This window comes from Sapajus apella, unplaced genomic scaffold (genome assembly GCF_009761245.1).
Source record: "Sapajus apella isolate SASKATOON/1434 unplaced genomic scaffold, GSC_monkey_1.0 scaffold226, whole genome shotgun sequence".
Classification (NCBI taxonomy): domain Eukaryota; kingdom Metazoa; phylum Chordata; class Mammalia; order Primates; family Cebidae; genus Sapajus; species Sapajus apella.
In genome coordinates, this window is record NW_022437166.1 from 580,734 (window position 1) to 603,416 (window position 22,683).

The 22,683-nt window shown below is 36.4% G+C and overlaps 2 protein-coding genes across 6 annotated transcripts in view; both read right to left on the reverse strand.

Annotated features, from left to right (window-relative positions):
* LOC116544652 (zinc finger protein 726-like) overlaps positions 1 to 22,683 on the reverse strand; it is a 432,536-nt gene that overhangs the window by 388,134 nt on the left and 21,719 nt on the right. The window lies entirely within an intron of this gene.
* The window catches only part of LOC116544653 (zinc finger protein 85-like), a 74,872-nt gene continuing 54,350 nt past the window's right edge, over positions 2,162 to 22,683 (reverse strand). For 2 of the 5 annotated variants that reach the window (XM_032271191.1, XM_032271190.1), the window contains exons 3-5: positions 13,032 to 13,158; positions 12,453 to 12,548; positions 2,162 to 4,813 (exon numbers count right to left, since the gene is read on the reverse strand). In XM_032271191.1, the coding sequence (XP_032127082.1) occupies positions 2,994 to 4,813; positions 12,453 to 12,548; positions 13,032 to 13,065 (1,950 nt within the window). In that variant the 5' untranslated portion in view covers positions 13,066 to 13,158 and the 3' untranslated portion in view covers positions 2,162 to 2,993. Of the gene's footprint in view, positions 4,814 to 12,452; positions 12,549 to 13,031; positions 13,696 to 22,683 lie in introns of those variants that run through there. The other 3 variants (XM_032271193.1, XM_032271189.1, XM_032271192.1) reach the window with 3 other exon arrangements.

Below are 22,683 nucleotides of genomic sequence, written 5' to 3' on the forward strand. Positions count from 1 at the left end.
CCAGGCTGGAGTGCAATGGCGCGATCTCGGCTCACCGCAACCTCCGTCTCCTGGGTTCAGGCAATTCTCCTGCCTCAGCCTCCTGAGTAGCTGGGATTACAGGCACGCGCCACCATGCCCAGCTAATTTTTTGTATTTTCAGTAGAGACGGGGTTTCACCATGTTGACCAGGATGGTCTCGATCTCTTGACCTCGTGATCCACCCGCCTCGGCCTCCCAAAGTGCTGGGATTACAGGCTTGAGCCACCGCGCCCGGCAGATACCATATTTTCAAAAAAAATTAACAATTTTTAAGTTTATTCTGGACTCCGAAGTGTACAAATTTTTATAATTGTACATAATTTTTATTGTGACCAAAAAGATGACGCTGTAATGAATAACAATTTAATTGTACATTTTAAAATATCAAAAAGTGTAGAATTCATTCCTAATACAAAGGATAAATGCTGGAAATGATGAATACTTAATTTATCCTGATGTGATTATTATCTTTTTTATTTCTGTATTCAAACAGGCTATATATATAGCATAAATACATACACATACTATGGACCCACAAAAATTAAGAAAACTAAAATAAGAGAAAAGGAATAAATATTTAACCTATAGGAACAATATTCTTTAACTGCTCTGTTTAAAGTCACTGCAAAAGAGATTACTAGAAATGTTAGTTCATTGTGTTACCAAATAGTATATTATTACCATCTTTTACCTACATCTTTGAGTAAGGTTGACTAGGTTAAAGTTAATGGTATAATAACACTTTATTGAATGCACAATGGTTTTAACTTTTTTTAAACTTTAATTAAAAAATTCAGTTCACACAATCTAAAAATGTAATAATGTACTATATTCTAATACATAACAGTACCATTATTAAAATAATGTATTATTAAATTTTAACTAAAATTTAAAATGTTATCACTATAATGTAGAATATTACTCTGAACACCTAACTCATGCATTACTTAATACTATGTGTTAACCAAAAAGAGTCTCTCCACTTAGAATTTCATCATGTGTCTTACATTTTAATTCCCTTTCCCTTCCATAGAAAAGGTCATAAATAATCCCTACTAATTAAAAAAAAAACTTGTATTTTTGATGCAGTAACACTTAGTAACATGCTTTCACAGGTGAATACAGTAGGAATGAAAAAAAGAGCCTGAAGTAATTTCAGAGAATTGCATCATTATTCATGTTTTAAAATATCGGTGATTTTAAGGACAAAAGTATACTCTGAATGTAATTATAACACTTAAAAAACTCTACTTCTTTTAAAGTGACATACAAATAATTTATTTACCAACTTTAGTTCTGATTGTTTTCTATACTCAGCACTCTGATTTACCGTAACATCTATAGCTTCGGTGCCTTAGGTATTTCTACTGTGAATTTTCTGATATTTACATAGACTTCATTTTGGATTAAACATTCTTTCATATTTACTACATCTGCAAAAATATACTTTAGTATGAAACCTCTGGAGTTTTCTAAGCAATAGTTATTGAAACAATTTTTCTCCAAATTTATAACTTTTGCAAGATTTTTTTTTCCCCAATATAAATTTCCTGATGTGGAGCAAAGTTTGAGAAACTGCTTCGTTTTTCTCTAGTACAAAATGTGTACAATCAAATCTGTGATACAAGTAAAGCTACTACAACCCTCTTTATATTTGTAGTCTTTGTCTTCAAAATGAATACTCTTTATTTTTTTTTTCTGAGATGGAGTCTTGCTCTGTCACCCAGGCTGGAGTGCAGTGGTGTGATCCCAGCTCACCACAACAGGTTCAAGTAATTCTCCTGCCCCTGCCTCCCGAGTAGCTAAGATTACAGGTGTGTACCACCATGCCTGGCTAATTTTTGTATTTTTAGTAGAGATGGTGTTTCTATGGCCATGTTGGCCAGGCTGGTCTTGAACTACTGACCCCTTGATCCACCCACCTCGGCCTCCCAAAGTGCTGGGATTACAGGCATGAGCCACCACACCAGGCCTCTTCTTTAAAGGCATATATATAATAAATGGAATTACTGTAGTATATATATATTATGGTAATTTCATTTATTATATATAATATATACTGTAATATATATATTACAGTAATTCCATTTATATGCTTTGTTTACCAACTCTCTAATGTTGAGTAGGATATGATCAGATATTAATGGTTATTTCACATTATTTTTATTTGTACAATTTTTCTTAAGTGCATTCCTGTGCAGTAAGTTGTGAACATTAATTAGAAGTTTCACAATATTTACACTTGTGTTTTCTCCAGTAAAAATTATCTTACTTAAAAATAAGTCAGACGTTTTGAAGGTTTTGTCACATTCTTCACATTTCTATGATCTGTCACCAGTACGATTACTTTTATATTTAGAAAAGGTTGAGGTGTTGTCAAAATTGTTATCACACATTTTGGTTTTGTAAAGTTTCTCACTGGTATAAGTTTTCTTAGGGTTAATGTTTGCAGATTGATTAAAAGCATTGTTACATTCTTCACGTCTGTAAGGTTGCTCCCCAATATGAATTCTCTTATGTTCAGTAAGTGCTGAGGATCAGTTGAAATCTTGGCCACATTCTACACATTTATACAATTTCTCTCCAGTATGTATTCTCTTGTGTTTAGTAAGGGTTGAAAATCAGTTAAAAGTTTTGCCACATTATTCACATTTGTATGGTTTCTCTCCAGTATGAATTCTGTTATGTGTAGTAGGGTGTGAGCGATAGTTAAAAGCTTGCCACATTCTTCACATCTGTACAGTTCCTCTCTAGTATGAATTCTTTTATGTGCAGTAAACATCGAGGATTTGTTAAAAGCTTTGTCACAGTCCTCACCTGTGTATGGTTTCTCTACAGTATGAATTATCTCACGTCTAGTAAGGGTTGCAGAGTGTGCACAAGCTTTGCCACATTCTTCATATTTCTAAGGTTTCTCTCCAGTATGAATTTTCTTATGTTTACCAAGTTTTGAGGACTGGTTAAAAGATTTGTCATTCTTTACATATGTAGGGTTTCTCTCCAGTATGAATTCTCTTATGTACAGTAAGCATTGAGGATTTGTTAAAAGCTTTGCCACATTCTTCACATTTGTATGGTTTTTCTCCAGTATGAATTATCTTATGTCTCGTAAGGGTTGCAGAGTATGTAAAAGCTTTGCCACAGTCTTCACATTTGTATGGTTTTTCTCCACTGTGAATTTTCTTATGTCTAGTAAGGATTGCAGGTTCTGTATAAGCTTTGCCACATTCTTCGCATTTGTAGGGTTTCTCTCCGGTATGAATTCTTTTATGCCTAGTAAGGTGTGCAAACTGGTTAAAAGCTTTGCCACATTCTTCGCATTTGTAGGGTTTCTCACCAGTATGAATTCTCTTATGTGTAGTAAGGGTTGAGCGATAATTAAAAGCCTTGCCACATTCTCCACATTTGTAGGGTTTCTCACCAGTATAAATTATCTCATGTGTAGTAAGGTTTGAGGATTGATTAAAAGCTTTGCCATATTCTTTATATTTGCAGGGTTTCTCTCCGGTATGAATTTTCTTATGTCTAGTAAGGTTTGCAAACCGGTTAAAAGCTTTGCCACATTCTTCACATTTGTAAGGTTTCTCTCCAGTATGAATTCTCTTATGTGTAGTAAGGTTTGAGCGATAGTTAAAAGCTTTGCCACATTCTTCACATTTGTATGGTTTCTCACCAGTATAAATTATCTTATGTGTAGTATGCTTCGAGGACTGATTAAAAGCTTTGCCACATTCTTTATGTTTGTAGGTTTTCTCTCCATTATGAATTTTCTTATGTTTACCAAGTTTTGAGGATTGGTTAAAAGCTTTGTCACATTCCTTACATTTGTAGGGTTTCTCTCCAGTATGAATTCTATTATGTGCAGTAAGCATTGAGGATTTGTTAAAAGCTTTGCCACATTCTTCACATTTGTATGGTTTTTCTCCAGTATGAATTATCTTATGTCTAGTAAGGGTTGCAGAGTATGTAAAAGCTTTGCCACAGTCTTCACATTTGTATGGTTTTACTCCAGTGTGAATTTTCTTATGTCTATTAAGGGTTGCAGGTTCTGTGTAAGCTTTGCCACATTCTTCACATTTGTAGGGTTTCTCTCCAGTATGAATTCTCTTATGCGTAGTAAGGGTTGAGCGATAGTTAAAAGCTTTGCCACATTCTTCACATTTGTAGGGTTTCTCACCAGTATAAATTATCTTATATGTAGTAAGGTTTGCGGATTGATTAAAAGCATCACCACATTCTTCGTATTTGTAGACTTTCTCTCCAAAATGAATTCTCTTATGTCTAGTAAGGTTTGCAAACCGATTAAATGCTTTGCCACATTCTTCACATTTATAAGGTTTCTCTCCAGTATGAATTATCTTATGTGTAGTAAGGGCTGAGCGATAGTTAAAAGCTTTGCCACATTCTTCACATTTGTAAAAATTCACTGTAGTATAAATTCTTTTATGTTGAGTTAGGTGTAAAAGCATACACAATAATTTGCCACATTCTTTGCATTTGAAAGGTTTCTTATCAGTATGTCTTAACTTATGTGTATTTAAATGTGAAAATTTATAAAAGACTTTCATACATTTATCACATTTAAATATTTTGCTCTGGATAGTTGGAAAATATTGGTTAAGTTCATTATAATCTTCTTTTTGCACCTTACACTCATCCACACTTTTACAGCCTTCTTTTAACAGAAAATTTGTATGTTCATATTTTTCATCTCTTCTCAGTGTAACTTTATGGAAAGAATCTTCTATGTTCTTCTCTGGCAAAAGGTCTTGGATCATATGAGAACACATTACTGAAAGAAACAAAAATAACACATTAATTGCTAGACTCGAATGAATATACTTCCCAAGTCTAATCTATAAAATTTCACAAACTACATAAGCAAGATGGCATAGTAAAATATCACAGACCATAATTTCTTCCTAGACATATAAACTTAACAAGCACATACTGACCAAAATACTTTTGTGTAAAACTTATAAATTTGTGTGCGGTGCCCCAGGTGAGCACAATATAAGGAGCCTCATAGAAGAGAAAAAAAAGTCTGTTATATTTACCTAAGACAGCTTTATCTGCTCCCCAATATAACATAATGCCATTCAAAGTAAATTTCCAACTTCAATTGTTTTACAGAGAGAAATATGTGAGAGTGTTTAATTCATAAAACAAAGAGGGGTTTTTTTTTGTTTGTTTTTTGGTTTGTTTGGCAGATTGTAGAAAACGTGTGTACCAGCATCTGCTTCTGGTGAGAATCTCCGGAAGCTTACAATTATGGTGAAAGGCAAAGAGTAACAGGACATATTAGATGGTAAGAGAACGAGCAAGTGTGAGGTAAAGAAGCTAGGTTCTTTTAATGAACCAACCTTTGAATTAACAGAGTGTAAGCACTTTGATTAATAAAAACGTAGTGCCAACCCATTAATGAGAAATTTGCCCCCATGACACAAACACCTCCCACCAGGTCCCACATTAAACACTCAGGATTACATTACAGCATAAGGTTTGGAGAACATTGAAATCCAAACAATACTGTAGATCAATTCAGCTTAACAGACATGTAGAAACTTTTTAAATCAAAAACAAGATAATACACCATATGCTTATTTGCACCTGGTATAGTCTGTTAGGACACATACCAAATCTTATTAAATTTGAGAATACCAGCTGGGTGCAGTGGCTCATGCTTATAATCTCAACATTTTGGAAGATCAAGATGGGAGAATCACTTGAGGCCAAAAATTTGAGACCAGCCTGGGCAACACAGTGAAACCCTGTCCTTACAAATAATCAAAAAATTAGCGAGGCATGGTAAAGAACTTCTGTAGTGTCAGCTACTAGGGAGATTGAGGTGAAAGGATCACTTGTGCCTGGGAGGTTATGGCTACAGTGAGCCAAAATTATTCCACTGCACTACTGCCTGGGTGACAGAGTAAGATCCTGTCTCAAACAACAAGACATAAATTTAAGAAGGCCAAAATTATACATGTTTTCTGACCAAAACCAAATAACACAGAAATTAAGTTTTAAAATTAAAACTTGCAAATCCAAATATATATGAACATAAAACATACTTTTTAACATATTCTTGCTGTAAAGGTAAAAAAATTTAATCATTCAAAGATGTCAATAAAACCTACAGTGGTGAACATATTTATTACAATCTCTATAAAAATCCCAATAGCACAATTTTGTACAAACATTAAAATTTTTAAATTTAATTATAAACTATAGCCAAACACCCATTAAAAGAACAAGGAGGCATTATTCCTTCTGATTTCAAAACATATTAAAAGCTAAATAATGCAATGTGGTGCTGACACACAGATAAACAGATGAAAGAACATTATAGAAAGCCCAGGAATAAACCCTTCTGTATACAATCAAATGATTTTCCCTGAAGTTGCCATAAGCACACAATAGAGAGAAGATAATCTCTTCAAAAAAATCATGTTGAAAACCAGGTATCAATACTGATAAAATGAGATCATTTCCTTGAAACAGATATGAAAAGCATTTTAAATAAAGTACTTAGATATAAAAAAAAACCTAACAAATCTCTCAGAAAAAAATAAAGGGGGAAGACAAGACATTGGTCTTGACACACCATTTTCTTAAGTACAACATTAAATGAATGAGCAACAAAGAAAAAAATGGAAAAAAATAACTACACCATTCTTCAAAATTTCTGCATGTCAAAGAAAAATTTAATTGACAATGCCTTTTAAAAAATGGGTGAAAATATTTGCAAATCACGTATGATAGGAGTTAATATGAAAAATATATAAGCAACGCTTAAAACCGATCAATGAAGTTCAATAACTTGATTTAGAAATAAACAATTGAACTAAATTTTTATCAAGATATATAAATGGAAAAAACCTTTGAAAAGACATGCAGAATTACTATTTGTAAAGAAATGAATAACAATTACATTGAAAAACAAAATAATCTTACACTTAATAGAATGGCAACTATCAATTTTTTAGAAATACCAAATTTGTTTATGACGCAATAAAAAGTCATGTAGAATGTTGGTAGAAATGAAGAATGTAGCCATTATTTAAAAATGCATAAGTGTCGGCCGGGCGCGGTGGCTCAAGCCTGTAATCCCAGCACTTTGGGAGGCCGAGGCGGGTGGATCACGAGGTCAAGAGATCAAGACCATCCTGGTCAACATGGTGAAACCCCATCTCTACTAAAAATACAAAAAATTAGCTGGGCATGGTGGCGCGTGCCTGTAATCCTAGCTACTCAGGAGGCTGAGGCAGGAGAATTGCCTGAACCCAGGAGGCGGAGGTTGCGGTGAGCCGAGATCGCGCCATTGCACTCCAGCCTGGGTAACAAGAGCGAAACTCCGTCTCAAAAAAAAAAAAAAATGTATAAGTGTTTCTCAAATAATTAAAAATAAAAGTATAATCAAATATAGCAATCTCATTTATGAATCTATATCTAAAATATGCAACATAGGACCTGAAAGACACATTTGAACATTCATGTTTATTGTATCAGTATTCACAAAAGCTAAAAGGCCAAAATAACTTAGGTGTTCCTTAACTTATAAACACATTAAAAAACATGTTTTATATACATACATATATATAACATTATGTTTATATATATAAACATAAAGTATTCTGTTATATATATATATACACTATATATGTGTGTGTATATCTATACACACACATGTACACGCACAATGGAGTAATATTCAGCTTTAAGTAAATCTTGTATTTTAAAATAAATTATGATAATATGTCACATGAAATAAGCAAGTAACAAAATTATGGATACTATATGATTCACTTATATATCTTAATTAGTCACATGTATAGAAACAAAACATGGAAGGGTGTTTATCAAGGGCTGGGGAGAGGGCAAAATGGGCAGTTGTTACTTAACGTGTATTGAGTGTTAACTTTCAAAAAATAAGAAATTATAGAACTCTTTTATATAACAATGTGAATATACTAAACAATCTTGAAATGTACAGCTTTTTCTTTTTTTTTTTTAAGACAGGGTCTCACTCTGTCACCCAAGCTTGAGGGGAGTGGCATAATTATGGCTCACCGTAGCCTCAAACTCCCAGCCTCACATAATCCTCCATCATCATTCTCCTTAAAGAGCTGAGACTACAGGTGCACACCGCCATGCCTGGCTATTTCTATACTTTTTTTTGTACAGAAAGAATCTCCATACGTTTCCCAGGATGGTCTCAACCTTTTGGGCTCAAGTTATTCTTCTGTCTTTGCCGCCAAAAATCCTGGGATGACAGATATTAGCTACCACCATGCCTGCCTGGCCCTGAAATATACACTTTAATATATTTAAGATGGTAAATTTTATGTGTTTTTACAAAAAATGTTTTTCAAAGAAAAACTGAAAACATACAGAGTGATATTTTTTCAAAAGTTACCTTTAAATCACAAAAGTGTTTCTTTCACATCAAAGAAATATATATTCATCATTAAACACATGGTGAAAATAAGACTATTTCCCTGACTACTTAGACAAGATAAAACAACCATTCAGCTAAGAAAGAATATATATGAGATAAGCCATAAATTAAATTAGGTTTGTATTTAAATAAATGCACACGTATATAATCCGACTATGATAGGCATATTGCTGATTTATAGTTAAACTCCACATCGGCTTAAAGTGTACAAATAGAATTGCAAATTATCTAGTATTATAGTACATAAGTCTAAAATCACGATGAACTGATGTTAAGAAATCTACATTATAAAACCAATATAGACTGAAAAACAATAATAAATGTTTATTTCATAAATTCTGGTTTGCAATATTGATATACTATTTTTTCTTTTTTTTTTTTTTGAGACGGAGTTTCACTCATGTTACCCAGGCTGGAGTGCAATGGCGCGATCTCGGCTCACCGCAACCTCCGCCTCCCGGGTTCAGGCAATTCTCCTGCCTCAGCCTCCTGAGTAGCCGGGATTACAGGCACGCACCACCATGCCCAGCTAATTTTTTGTATTTTTAGTAGAGACGGGGTTTCACCATGTTGACCAGGATGGTCTCGATCTCTTGACCTCGTGATCCACCCGCCTCGGCCTCCCAAAGTGCTGGGATTACAGGCTTGAGCCACCGCGCCTGGCCGATATACTATTAAGAAAGAATTTGTCTAGATAACTACAATATTTGACTAACTGTGTACTCATGGAAGGTAGGTATATTAAATCATTGACATACACTATATGACTATAAAATTTCAGAGAAAATGCAGAATAATCATAAAATATTATAATTAAAAACTTCAAATAAACATTTTTTAAAAACTAGAAATATTGGCTGGGCACGGTGGTTTACACCTGTAATCCCAGCACTTTGGGAGGCTGAGGCGGGCAAATCATGAAGTCAGGAGATCGAGACCATTCTGGCCAACATGGTGAAACCCTGTCTCTACTAAAACTACAAAAATTAGCCGGGCAAAGTGGTGCGCACCTGTAGTCCCAGCTACTCAGGAGGCTGAGGCAGGAGAATCACTTGAAGCTGGAGGCAGAGGTTGCAGTGAGCCAAGATCACGCCACTGCACTCCAGCCTGGTGACAGAGCAAGACTGTCTTAAAAAAAAAAAAATTAGAAATATTTTTTATGTTTTAAATATATGCTCTTCTTACACAAAATGAAACTGCTGTAATCCAACTTTAGAAGCAAAGAATAGCTTTACATTGCTAAATAAATATATATGTGTGTGTGTGTGTGTGTGTATACATATATATATATATGTGCAACATATATAACAGAATATTGTTAGAGCCTCTGATATATAAAACAAATATTTGGGAATAAAGTATGTTGATATTTAGATATAGGCTAAAAAAGTGTGTTCAAATCCTATAATTCCTTTTTGCCTACAGCAAACTTAAATTTATAAGTAACTATTTTAGTAAATATGGAGTGTCTACTAATTATCTAATTTACTTCAGACATAACTTGTAAATTCTAGAATAGTATTCTAAATCTCTGAATCTATGATTACAGACAAATTTGTAAAAGAAAATAAAAGAATAAAAATGTATAAAGGGAGTGAAATCATTAAGATGGAACAATGAAATGTGCCCCATTTTCTTACTCCCTGCACAGCAAGACAAATTGGTCAGCCATCTCTGACAAAAATACCTTTATGAGAGAGCCAGGCCTCATGGCTCAAACCTGTAATGACAGCCAAATGGCACATTCAGGTTACAGAATTGCTTCTCATCAGATTTCAAGACCAACCTGAATTATACAGCAAGACTTCATCTCAAAAATAAGTGCCTTTAACAGAGCTTTGAGATCTAAAGAGGAAATTTTGAAGATCTGATAAGGCCCAAGATTGAAAAGTCTTCTTTTCAGAAGGCAGGCCCTCATTTAGGTAGCAAACTACAGGATCCCTGTTCTTAGCTACAACTAGGAAACTGGCTACCTAATTTGTCACAACAGAGAATTCTGAAGTTACTGTGTAATCATCTCAAACTCCCTCCAGCCACAATCTGAGAGAGGTCCTGTCCTTCCATGGGCCTGGAGGAAGACATTCATTTATAGCCATGCAGGCAGGCCTGCAGACCTTGGCCTTTATTGTGGTCCCTGAAGCAGTTCAATGATTCAGTTTCAGCTCTCTCAGCCACAGTTCATGGCCAGTTCTGCCTACCTAGGAACCCACACAGTGACCTGGAAAAATTCTTTCTGGTACTCAGTGAAAGCTGTCCTCAACCACATTTTGATATAAGGCCCACCATATGCAGACTTGACTGCAGAAACCTATGCTAGTGTCTTCCCTATAGAGCAACCAACAAAGATTCAATCTATCCAAAATATAAAATGCAACTGTAACTACCAAATCCCCTTGTACCAAGCCAACTAAAGGTAGACCCTAGTGCTGACCCAGTAGCCTTGTGACCAAACTGCAATCATTCTTTACTACAAACCCAGAGGGCATCCCATCACTCTGGGGGCCCAACAAAATAAAATCTTTATCTCCTGAAAGCAGTTTCTAAAAACTTGAAGAGGTGTTTTCTCCTTCAAATTCACAGGCACCAATGCAAAAGTAAATTTTGCCCATTGTCAGTGCTTCTATTTTAACATGTCATTGAAAGTATGTGGCAGAAGAATTAGTCGATAAATAAAAAAGCCATTGAAATTGAAAACAAGTAAAAACTTGCTGGTTGTAAATCATATGATATTATATATATATAAAACCATAAGCAGTACATTATAACCTATCTAAAGCTGGGTGTGGTGGCTCACACCTGTAATCTCAGCACTTTGGGAGGCTGGGGTGGGTGGATCACCTGAGGTTGGGAGTTACAGAACAGCCTAACCAACACGGAGAAACCCCGTCTCTACTAAAAACACAAAATTAATCCCAGCTACTTGGGAAGCTGAGGCAGGAGAATTGCTTGAATCTGTGGGGCGGAGGCTGAGGTAAGCTGAGATCGCACCATTGTACTCCAGCCTGGGAAACAAGAGCAAAACTCTGTCCAAAAAAAAAAAAAAACCTGTCTAAACTAATAAATATAATCAGTAAATTAGGAAAATATAAAATGTACATACAAGATAGGGTTTCACACACTTAAGCTCTCTGATAAAATAGAGGAAGAAAACAATCTTATTTACGATAGCATTACAATGATAAATTTCTGAGAACAAATCTAACAGTGGAGGTAAAAAATCTTTACAGTGATATATCACTAAAAAAATTAGAAAAGAAATGAATTTTAAAATATTTTATGTCTATGCATTTAAAAAATAAATACTGCTAAAGTGTCATGTTATCCAAAGTGATCTACAGATCCAATAAACTCTCCATCAAAATTTCAGTGACAATTTTTTTAAGTAATGGAAAACACAATTTTATAATTTACATGTAACTACAAAAAACTTTAGTCAAAGCAATCTTTAAAAAACAGCAGAGAGGCATCATACTTTACAACTTCAAACTCTATTTCAAGACTATAGCAATACAAACAAGATGAAATGTGCCGAATAATGAACAGAAAAAATGAAACAGAAATTACTCACATTTTACACGATACAAAAAGAAAACTTAAAAAATTGTTTAACAGAGTTTTTAAAAATTATGCAGATTTTATGTTCCCAAAAATTAATGTAAAATCAGTCAGACTGTGCAGTTTTTATATGCCATGAAGAGGACAGTTGCTCTCACTAGAAATTTGAAAGAAGATCACCAAAAAGAAAGTAGAATCTTTAGAAAATTTAAAAGTGTAAAACAGAAGATATCAAATTATGAGAGGAAAAAAACCAAAACAAAACCAAACCAAACAAACAAACAAAAAACTCAGGCTTTCCAGAAACTATTCCAATGGGACATAGCTTTCCAACTCACATTTTAACAACTGGCTTTCTCTTTAATATTTAGACCTGTCATCTGTGTTATCCATTGGGTTCACCTTCACTCTCACCTACCTGGGGGTTTATCCACCATCTCATGTCTCTTCATATTCCAAAGCTCTTTTTCTTGCTCCAGACAGGTGATCAGGTCTGGCTTAGAGACAGCAATACCTGTTTTATTACAAATAAGTAAGATAAATTTTGCTCATATTCTCCAATTACCAGCCTAGTAATATGTTCAGTAAAGAGTGTAATAAAATATTTTTATAATGTAATCACGAAATACTGATTTCTCACAGAGGATTTTAAATTTGTAGGTTATTAATTTCACTAGCCAGTAATACTGAATCAAAACTTGGTGTTGGCAATTAGATTTTAAGGTATGGACAACAATATATTATGTGACTAAATTAATGAAATTACTGCTAATCTAGAATGAAGGATACAGATCAGCTTAGAAATGTAGAAAGTTCAGGTCAAGATGAAACATCTTCAGAAATTATTTTATACATGGACAAATCCCCAAGATTTTCTTGAAAACAGGGATCTGAAACTTATTTATGCAAAGCATATATTACCAAAACACATTCTACCAAAAAGAGAAGTGAAACCATTGGGGTATGTTTGAAATTGTGTGTTGGAAGTTATCCTCACCCAGAAAGACCAGATTTTCGTAGTTCTCTAACATCACATTCCTATATAAATTCCGCTGTGCAGTGTCCAAGAATTGCCACTCTGTCAGAGAGAATTCTATGGCCACATCTCTAAATGTCAGCAGTACCTGAAAAACAAACACACACACATAGAGACACATACACACACTTACCAGGTAGACAGCAGAATTTATAACTCAACTACAGGTAAAATGAGAGAGTAAACAGAACTAGTTCTGACTTACAAGAGTGACTGAAATTATTTAATAAAATATTTATTTACACAGAAGTATTTCCTAATGTATTCTCTACTCCTGAGAAAAGAGAATGGCGTAAGATCCACAACACTAGTGAATCCATAATACTTTTCTGAATAATAAAGTATAAAATTAAGGGCATAAACACAAATGTGTACACTTTTCAGTGCTGTATTTGCATCATACAGAATCAGTTATATGTATTTTTCAGATGGAAAAGATATGTTGTTGGAAGTTACCTCTAAAGTTTGTAATTTTTAACAGCGATTTTAAATAGTCTTTAACACCCTAGTAGCAGGTATCTCCTGATAAATTTCTCAAGAAGCTTTTGTGAAGTAAGTGCCCATCTTGTTTAAATCAGCTTTTTTATTATTAGTTTTTTTGAAATGGAGTTTTGCTCTGCGGCCCAGGCTGGAGTGTAATAGAGCAATCTCAGATAACTGCAACCTCCGCCTCCCGCGTTCAAGCAATTCTCCTGTCACATCCTTCTGAGTGGCTGGGATTACAGGCACCTGCCACTACACTTGGCTTTTTTTTTTTTTTTTTTTTTTTTTTGTATTTTTAGTAGAGACAGGGTTTCATAGTGTTGACCAGGCTGGTCTTGAACTCCTGACCTCAGGTGATACGCCCCTCTCAGCCTCCCAAAGTGCTGGGATTACAGGCGTGAGCCACAGCACCCGGCCTCAAGTTCCCTGTTAATGCTGATGTTGCTTCCCCTGGGCTCATGATTAGCATTAGTTAGAGAAAGCTGGCACAGCACAGAGTCCCTTACACTCAGCACCCTTGTCACAACATACATACTTCTAGGAAAAATGAATACAACCAATTTCCTTATTCTTTTTTGGTTCTTTAAAGTTTACAAGAACAAAGAGAATGCAACCATGTTTGAATAAGTTTACATTTGGAAACCAACATGTGCACATGGACGAATGTAATGTTATTGAGCAGGTACTATATGCTCAAGAGTATGTTAGAGAGCACTGTACTGGATATTAAACATTGGTGATTTAATCATCATAATACCCTGGGAGATGGTACTGTCTTGAATAATTCCCAGATTTTAGATAAGGAGTCTAGCATTTTTATTTCTTCCTCTGATTGTCTGTCATTGATTTGTTTTTTAATGTATAGAATAAAACCTAAATATAGACAAGTAAAAGGGATACAGAAAAGAGTTTACGTAGTTTAGCAGAATAAGTATTGTGTTTATATTTACTTTTTTGTGATATGTGGAAAAACTACTGGATCTGCAGAAATAGAAAACAAGTTGCAAACTGGACTTTCTCTGCTAGCATTGTTTAAAAAAAAAAAAAATAGGCCAGGGGTGGTGGCTCAATCCTGTAATCCCTGCACTTTGGGAGGCCAAAGTGGGTGGATCACCAGAGGTCAGAAGTTTGAGACCAGCCTAACCAACATAATGAGACCCCTTCTCTACTAAAAATAGAAAAAATTAGCCAGGCATGATGGCAGGTGCCTATAATCTCAGCTACTCAGGAGGCTAAGGCAGGACAATTGTTTGAACTCAGGAGGCAAATGTTGCAGTGAGCTGAAAATGCACCACTGCACTCCAGCCTGCGCAACAAGAGCAAAATTCTGTCTCAAAAAACAATTGTAATAATAACAAATTAAGACACTATAATATACAGTTTATTTATCTCATTTATCTGCTTTTTGATTTTTTAAAAATTGTGAGCATCAGCTCTAGAAGGGCAAAAGGATTCAAAACTCTCATCTCTTATCAGTTATGTGAGGCAAAACTCCAGGGTTGGGCCAGACCTCAGTAAGACCTTTATAGAGGGCGAACCTAAAAAGAACTGGGGCAGGGAGAGGATCCTATGTAGAATTCTGTTCTCTATAACACTGGCTATTTCATGTTCTGTTTTTATAGACTTACCTAAGAGAAACTTAAATCCCAGAGTTTGTGTAACTTTAATCTTTTTTAGCCACTGTCCTGTCAATTTTATAACATATACTAATAACCAATTTAAACAAATCCCTTAAAGTTTTCTAGGATAATTTTATAAGATAAGTATGTATTCCTTGCAAGGTAAAAAGAATGGAATAATAATAACCCTTCTGTCCATAAATATCCCTTTAGGTAATAACATAGAAACTCACAATATAAAGTAACCAACCCAAATAAAACCCAAGTTTGTTTGCACACATCTATTCCTTGTACCCACCATATGATGCTCAATTAAGCCATTATCTAGTTGCTGGCCTAGGCTAAAAGTTCCTGGATGGTAAAGGTCATAACTGCTTCGTCTATTTTTCTAATGGCCATATGAAATAGCAACTATTAGTTTATCTGTTTGAGTCTCCAGACCTCCTCCTTGTTTTGCACTCAACTACCAGAGAACTGGAGAAACTCTCTTCTGGGTACCAACCAAAGAAATCTCACGTACGAGGGGTGGAAAACACAGAATAAATTATTTCACTTAAACTGAACAGAAGCAGAATTAACTACTCTTGTCAGCCTGACACAATTTTGTTTTGTACATTTTCAGATTTCTAATAGACGTCTAGATGATTGTGAGAGGATTCCCAGTGCTTCTGGGCTGATGTCCCATCAATAAGCAAGGGAGGAGAGAGGCTCAGGCTAAATAAAAAATTGAACTGCCCTAGTAAAGCTTTAGAACTTTAATCATCAATTCTGATTAGCCAAATTTTGGGTTAAAAACAAACAAAAAAAGGACAAGAATACTCTAGTATTACATTTAACATGTAGGTATAGTTTGGTTGTGGCTCTGGATACTTTGTGACCTTAATCTCTTACTCTGAAGATGTTTGTTTACACTTAAAGGTTCTGACATCAGATTCTATTTACACCTGGAGCCTCACATAACTGTAACAGGTCACTGGACAAGACCTGAAAAGCTCAAAGAGCCACATTGGCAAATGGTAACTTTAAGACATCTGTGTTGACATCCTACAATGCAGAAATGTCTCCTGTTTGTTTTCCGTACATTCTCAATCCAAAAACTTTCTGTGTCTTGTGAATCCTAGGCAGAAATCTGATCTTATGTGCAGACTCTAGGTCAGATCAACCTGGCTTTGCATTCTTGGGTGTGACAGCAAGTGGAGTACAATCAAAAGAGAAGTCCCCTCATAGAGGCTACTCTAGCATATTCTAAATAATATGCCTACCTACAAGAAATAAGCTGAGGCAACATGAATATAAGTAGACAGTTTATTTGGGCCAAGCATGAGGATTATAACCTGGGAGCAAACATTCAAGTTGACTGAAATCTAAACATTCCTTGGCACTAGTTACAAGTATATATGTAAAGCCCAAAAAAGAGAAAGACTGGACAGGTACAAATTTATCAGAAATTTTTACTTACTTACAGAAATAACATTGATTATTGATTTGACATACATCATTAAGGTTTAGAATATAAATTATAGTGTCCAGTGTAGCATTATTAGTTTAAGTGATAGCTACTGGTGGCAACAGCAAATGCTTTCAAGAAATAAATACATTATTGAAAAGGGGAACAAAGACATAACTGTGCTCTCATTTTAATGTCTGAGTTTGACAACTAGAAGGACTTAGATTCCTCAGACAAAAGGCTTTTTTTTTCTTTTATTTTTCAAATCTCAAGACCTAGATTCAGAATTTGGAGCTGCAGATTTAAGGCTCTGAATAAATAGATTAGCAGCAGGTGTTACTTGCGTTTGTGCGCATTTAGCAAGAGGAGGAAGGGTAAAGTGGAAATTCTCATGTCTCCATGTCTACTGTAGAAAATAAAATAGAAGTTCCTCTTCAAAGTTTCCTTGGCTGTCCCAAATATTCACCCTGACATGTCTGGGAAAGCCTAGGCAAGCATTAGATTATAGTTTCCTCCTTTGCCCTTATTAAGGAGTACTTTTGCCTTTTTCAGCATTCCACAAGTCATTTCCTCTTTTCTTTGTCCTTTCTTGCCTTTACCTATTTAGGAAAATTTTAGTTGCTAGCCAATCAGGTCAAGCTTAGAGGGTGAGGTCCTGTTCCAGCCAAGGAAACCAGACACAGAAGTAGGATGGTTGCATCAAGTTATAAATGCTCCTGTATCCTTTGTTCAGGTGTGCTCTCCTGCAAGACTGCTATCAAGTGGCACCTTTTCTGCAGAAAGTAACAACTGACCTTGCTGACTGATCCACAGTCTCAGTGTTAATTTTTTGCAACACCAAGTGCCCGTTTCTAACAGGTGGGGGCTCATTGGTATTCCATTTTCCTCTGGGAAGTCCCTGGCTCTCTCTTGTGGGGAGGCACCCCACCACCTCCTTGCAGTGGCCTGGGGAGAAGAGAGCCAGGACCTACTTGGTGTGAGGAATATATTTGGATCTTCAGCAATGTGGGAGAAGGGAAAGCTTGCAGAACCGTGGTAGCCAGGCAACCTTGTGCACAGGCCAAGGTAAGAAATGCCACAAGAGGGCGACAAAGTATTTTCTTGGTGGTCAACTTCTGGAAGGCTGAGTGTGTGTGAATGGTCACAAGCATCACTGCTTGCGGTGGTGGCTGTATGGAAGAAAAGTTAAAGAGATCTCTGGAAGGGGAGGGAGAAAAACCTCCGAGGATAAATTAGGCAAGAAACGTCTAGTACATGAGGTTGAGCCTTAGCAAGCCTCTAGAGACAGGACTGACAAGATATCCCCGTTCTGAAGGATCTGGGGGATTGAGCCTCCCATGGGACAAAGAATAGGCAAGACATCTTTAGTGTGAAGAGTTGGGCCTATGTAGTATACAACATGGGAAATGCTTCTAGTAAGACTGGAATAGGAAGTAGAACTAGAAATAAAAGAGGTGAAAGTGATCAAATCCCTCCTGATAGCCCTCTAGGGCTCAATGTTAAAGCACTGGAAAGAAAATGAACATACTAAACATTAAGAAAAAAACAATAATGATTAAATATTGCTGTTTCCTCTGGACTCAAGAACCAATTTTAAAACCTGCCATTTTCTGGCCAAAATTTGGCTCAGATGAAGACTGGGTCTGCCAACTTTTAATCATGTATGTTAACAACAAGAGTCCTGTGTCTTCTGAAGAAATAGATTAAGCCCTACGCTGGCAGCGAGGGCCTGTTTCTTTATACACCTTAAAGGACTTGAAACATGAAGCAGATAGTGACACACGGTTAGAAAGAAAACAGTGACATCATTTGAATCATCTTCCCCCATTTCTTAATCCCAACACACCATTGCAGCCTGCTCTGTGGCCTCACCACTCCTCCTCAGGTGGCTGGTACAGATTCAGAAGCAGAAGTTTCCACATCTGACCTTGAAGAGCCTGATCATTGCCATTGTTCTTCTAAATGTCTTTCTTTAGGGAGAGGACTCCAAAAGATATAAAGCATTGTAAAAAAGATATTCAAAAATCTTCCCTTTCCTTGCACTCCCAAAGAGCCAGTTTCCCAGCTCTTTCCTCTGAAGGAAGTCCCACAAAGTGGGGGCACAATTGGCTTTGCAAATGCTCCTTTAACTGCTTCTTAAGTACAAGGTCTGAAGAAAGAACTTAAGCCTCTGCTAGATAATCCAGAAGGGGTAGCAGAACAAATTCTTCAGTGATTAGGCCCGCAACTCTATACCTGAACCTAGTTAATGTCGGTCCTAGGTATCTTCTTCTCTAAAGAAGAATGAAACATGATTCACAAAGCTGCTATGGCAACCTAAAAAAGTGATTATCCTGCTGGCCAAGATAACCCAGCAGCAGATTTGCAAGATTGATTATCAGAGGGATAAATAAATCTGCACCTAGACCTCAAAACCTAACTAAAGCCTTTTGACATACACCAAGAAAAGAATGAAGGACCCATGCAGTTCCTGGACAGGCTGAAATTACAATTAATAAAGTATGCTGATTTAAATCCAGATAGTCCTGTAGGGCAAGGGATGCTAAAATTACATTTTGTCACAAACAACTGGCCTGACACTGCAAGAAAGCTACAAAAGGTAGCTTTCCATAGAAGAACCGGTTGATTGAAGAACTTTTAGAGGAAGCACAAAAAATATATGTGAGGAGTGATGAAGAGAGACAAAAGCAAAAGGCAAAGTTTTTTTTGGCAAAATTCAACTGGGCAGACAATGTCTGGAGTGAAAAATCAACCGATGACCCGGGGTGCAGGTCTGCTGAGAGGGAGAGGGCGAGGTCAGAATTGGACATGGGAGGACCACAGCAAGTGCTGTAGAAGGTGGAAATGCAGACAAAACAAGGATAAGCCAAGGCAAAAGGGTTCTGGAATAGGAAGAAAAGGTGGGCAAGATAGATGTTACAGATGCGGGAAGACAGGCCATTTGAAGAGAGAATGCTCTCAATTAGAAACCACCAAGGAGGTCCTCCTGCTCCTGCTTGCCTTAGGAGAAGAAGCAAGGGGGGCTCAGGGGCTCTTTTTCACTTTGAGTCCCACCAAGAGCCATTGATAAATTTAGAGGTGGGACCAAACCATAAATTAATAACATTCTTTATTGATTCTGGAGTGACTCATTGTTTATGCCTTTATCCAAATGGCTTAAATTGTTCTTCAGAAGAATTTTTATTTATATCTGGAGTAAAAGGAGGAGGTTTAAGGCAAGATTCTAGAGAATACAGAAGTGAGATATAAAAATTGGGTGGCTAATAATCAATTTCTACTAATTCCTGAAGCAGGTACTAATTTACTAAGAAGATAGTTAATGTTGAGATTAGGGTTAGGATTACAAATAGGGCCAAAATCTTTATCTCCTTAAACCTGCTGACTACAGTAGATGAGAAGAAAATTTATCCTGATGTATGGTCAAGAGAAGGGAATCGAGGGAAGCTACGGATTCTCCCAATCCAAATACATTTAAAGATTCCAGGAGGAGGAGCCAGAAGGAAGCAATACCCAATTTCCTTACAAAGTCAGATAGGACTAAAGCCTGTGATTGAAGGTCTTATTAAAGATGGACTCCTAGAACCTTGCATGTACCCATATAACACCCCTATTTTACCTGTCAGAAAGCCTGATGGATCCTATTGATTAGTATAAGATCTTAGAGCTATAAATTAAATAGTACAAACTGCTCACTCAACAATGCCAAATCCATATGCTATTCTAAGCAAAATTCCCTATAGTGATCAGTGGTTTACTGTCATTGATTTAAACGATGCCTTTTGGGCCTGTCCTCTGGCTGAAAGAAGCTGAGATCTATTTGCCTTCAAATGGGAGGATCAAGATACAGGACAAAAGGAACAGTACTGGTGGACAGTATTACCTCAAGGGTTTGCAGACTAGCCAAATATTTTTATTCATGCTCTAGACAAGGTAATTAGAAAAGTAGAAATTTCAACACACCTATGTTTAATCCAGTATATGGATAATATCCTTATATCTGGTGAAGATACAGAAAAAGTAGCTGAGTACTCCATATACTTTTGAATCTTCCATACTCTGAAGGGTTGCGAGTCTCAAAGGAAAAACTTTAATATGTAGAACCAGAAGTCAGATAGTTAGGCCATTTTATTAGTGCAGGGAAAAGAAGAATGGGCCTGAATGGGTTGAAGGAATTGTGTCCTTACCCTTGCCCCAAGCCAGAACATTCTTTGAACTCAGAAAATTCTTAAAGTTCATTGGATACTGCAGATTATGGTTGACTCTTATGCCCTAAGAAGTAAACTGTTATATTTAAAACTTACTAAAAGAGGACCTGACCTGCTTATATGGTCTCCTGATGAAGCTGCCGCCGTAAATGAATTAAAGGCATGGTTAATGTCTGCCCCTGTCCTAGCCTTACTCTCTGCAGTGAAACCTTTTCATCTTTTTGTTAATGTGGATAATGGAGTAGCCCTAGGGGTACTCACACAGGAACATGGAGTCTGCCAACAGCCAGTTACTTTCCTGTCCAAAGTCTTAGATCCAGTTGCCAGCGGATGGCCCCAATGTATTCAGTCTGTGGCAGCTACTGCCATATTAGTAGAAGTAGAAAGATTACCTTTGGAAGATATTTGTAAGTACATTACCACCAGGTTAAAGCTATTTTAAGTCAAAAGGCAGAAATACAGCTTACTGATTCTAGAATTTTAAAGTATGAAGCTAGTCTGCTAGAGAAAGATGACTTAACCATAACAACAGATAGCTCGCTTAACCCTGCAGGCTTCCTAACAGGGAACCCACTGCTACAGACTGAACACTTGTGTCTTGACTTTATTATTATACAATGGTTCAGCTTGATCTAGCAGAGACCTCTTATAAGACCAGACATTCACCTGTTCATACATGGATTCTCCCAAACGATCAATGGGAGACAACACAATGAATATGCAGTAATAGATGGAGAAACGTTTGAAGAAATTGAGTTGCGGAGGTTACCCAATAATTATTCTGCCCAGAGTTGTGAATTATTTACTCTCAGTAAGGCCATGAAATTCCTAGAAAATAAGATAGAAACCATTTATACAGACTCTAAGTATGCCTTTGGGGTAGCACACATATTTGGAAAAAACTGGGCTGAATGAGGTCTAATGAATAATCAAGGCCAAGAACTTGCTTATGAATCATTAGTAGTTCATGTCTTAAACAACCTCCAATTACCAGAAGAAATAGCTCTTGTACCTGTCCCAGGACATCAACATGACTTCTTTTGAAAGTTGAGGGAACCACCTTGCATTTCAGGTGGCCAAAAAGGCAGCAGTTCCTGCTGGACTGATTTTTCATTTAACTCCTTCCCTTCATTCTCCTAAAATAGTTCCTATTTTCTCCTCTGTTGAGAAGGAGAAAATGGCTGAAATTGGGGCACAGGAAAATGCTGACGGGAGATAGCAATTCTCCCAGGCCAGAGGGAGATGCTCTCTAAGCCCCTTGTGAGAGAAACCTTATCTCACCTACACCAAGGAACACACTGGGGTCCTGAGGCCCTGTGAGATGCAGTTCTTAGAGTCTAAGGGTGTACTGGAATTTACACTCAGGCCAGGCAAGCCAAAGATAGATGTCTCATCTGCAAGAAAACTAACAAGCAGGCTCTAAAGAAATTACTTTTAGGATAAACACATTCCAAAGTGTTAAAGTTGACGACACTGAAATGCCACAGTAGGTCGACTAAAATACCTATTAGTGATAGTTGATCATCTTACACATTGGAGGGAAGCTATTCCTTTTTCAAAGGCCACTGCTAATAATGCAGTAGAAGCCTTGAGCACATTGTACCTACATTTGGGATAATAGAAAATATTGAGAGAGAATAAATCAAACTCTTAAAAATCATTTAACCAAATTAATTTAGAAACTCCCATGGACTAAAATGTCTTCTATTGCTTTATTAAGAATCAGAACAGCCGGGCGCAGTGGCTCAAGCCTGTAATCCCAGCATTTTGGGAGGCCGAGGCGGGTGGATCATGAGGTCAAGAGATCGAGACCATCCTGGTCAACATGGTGAAACCCCGTCTCTACTAAAAATACAAAA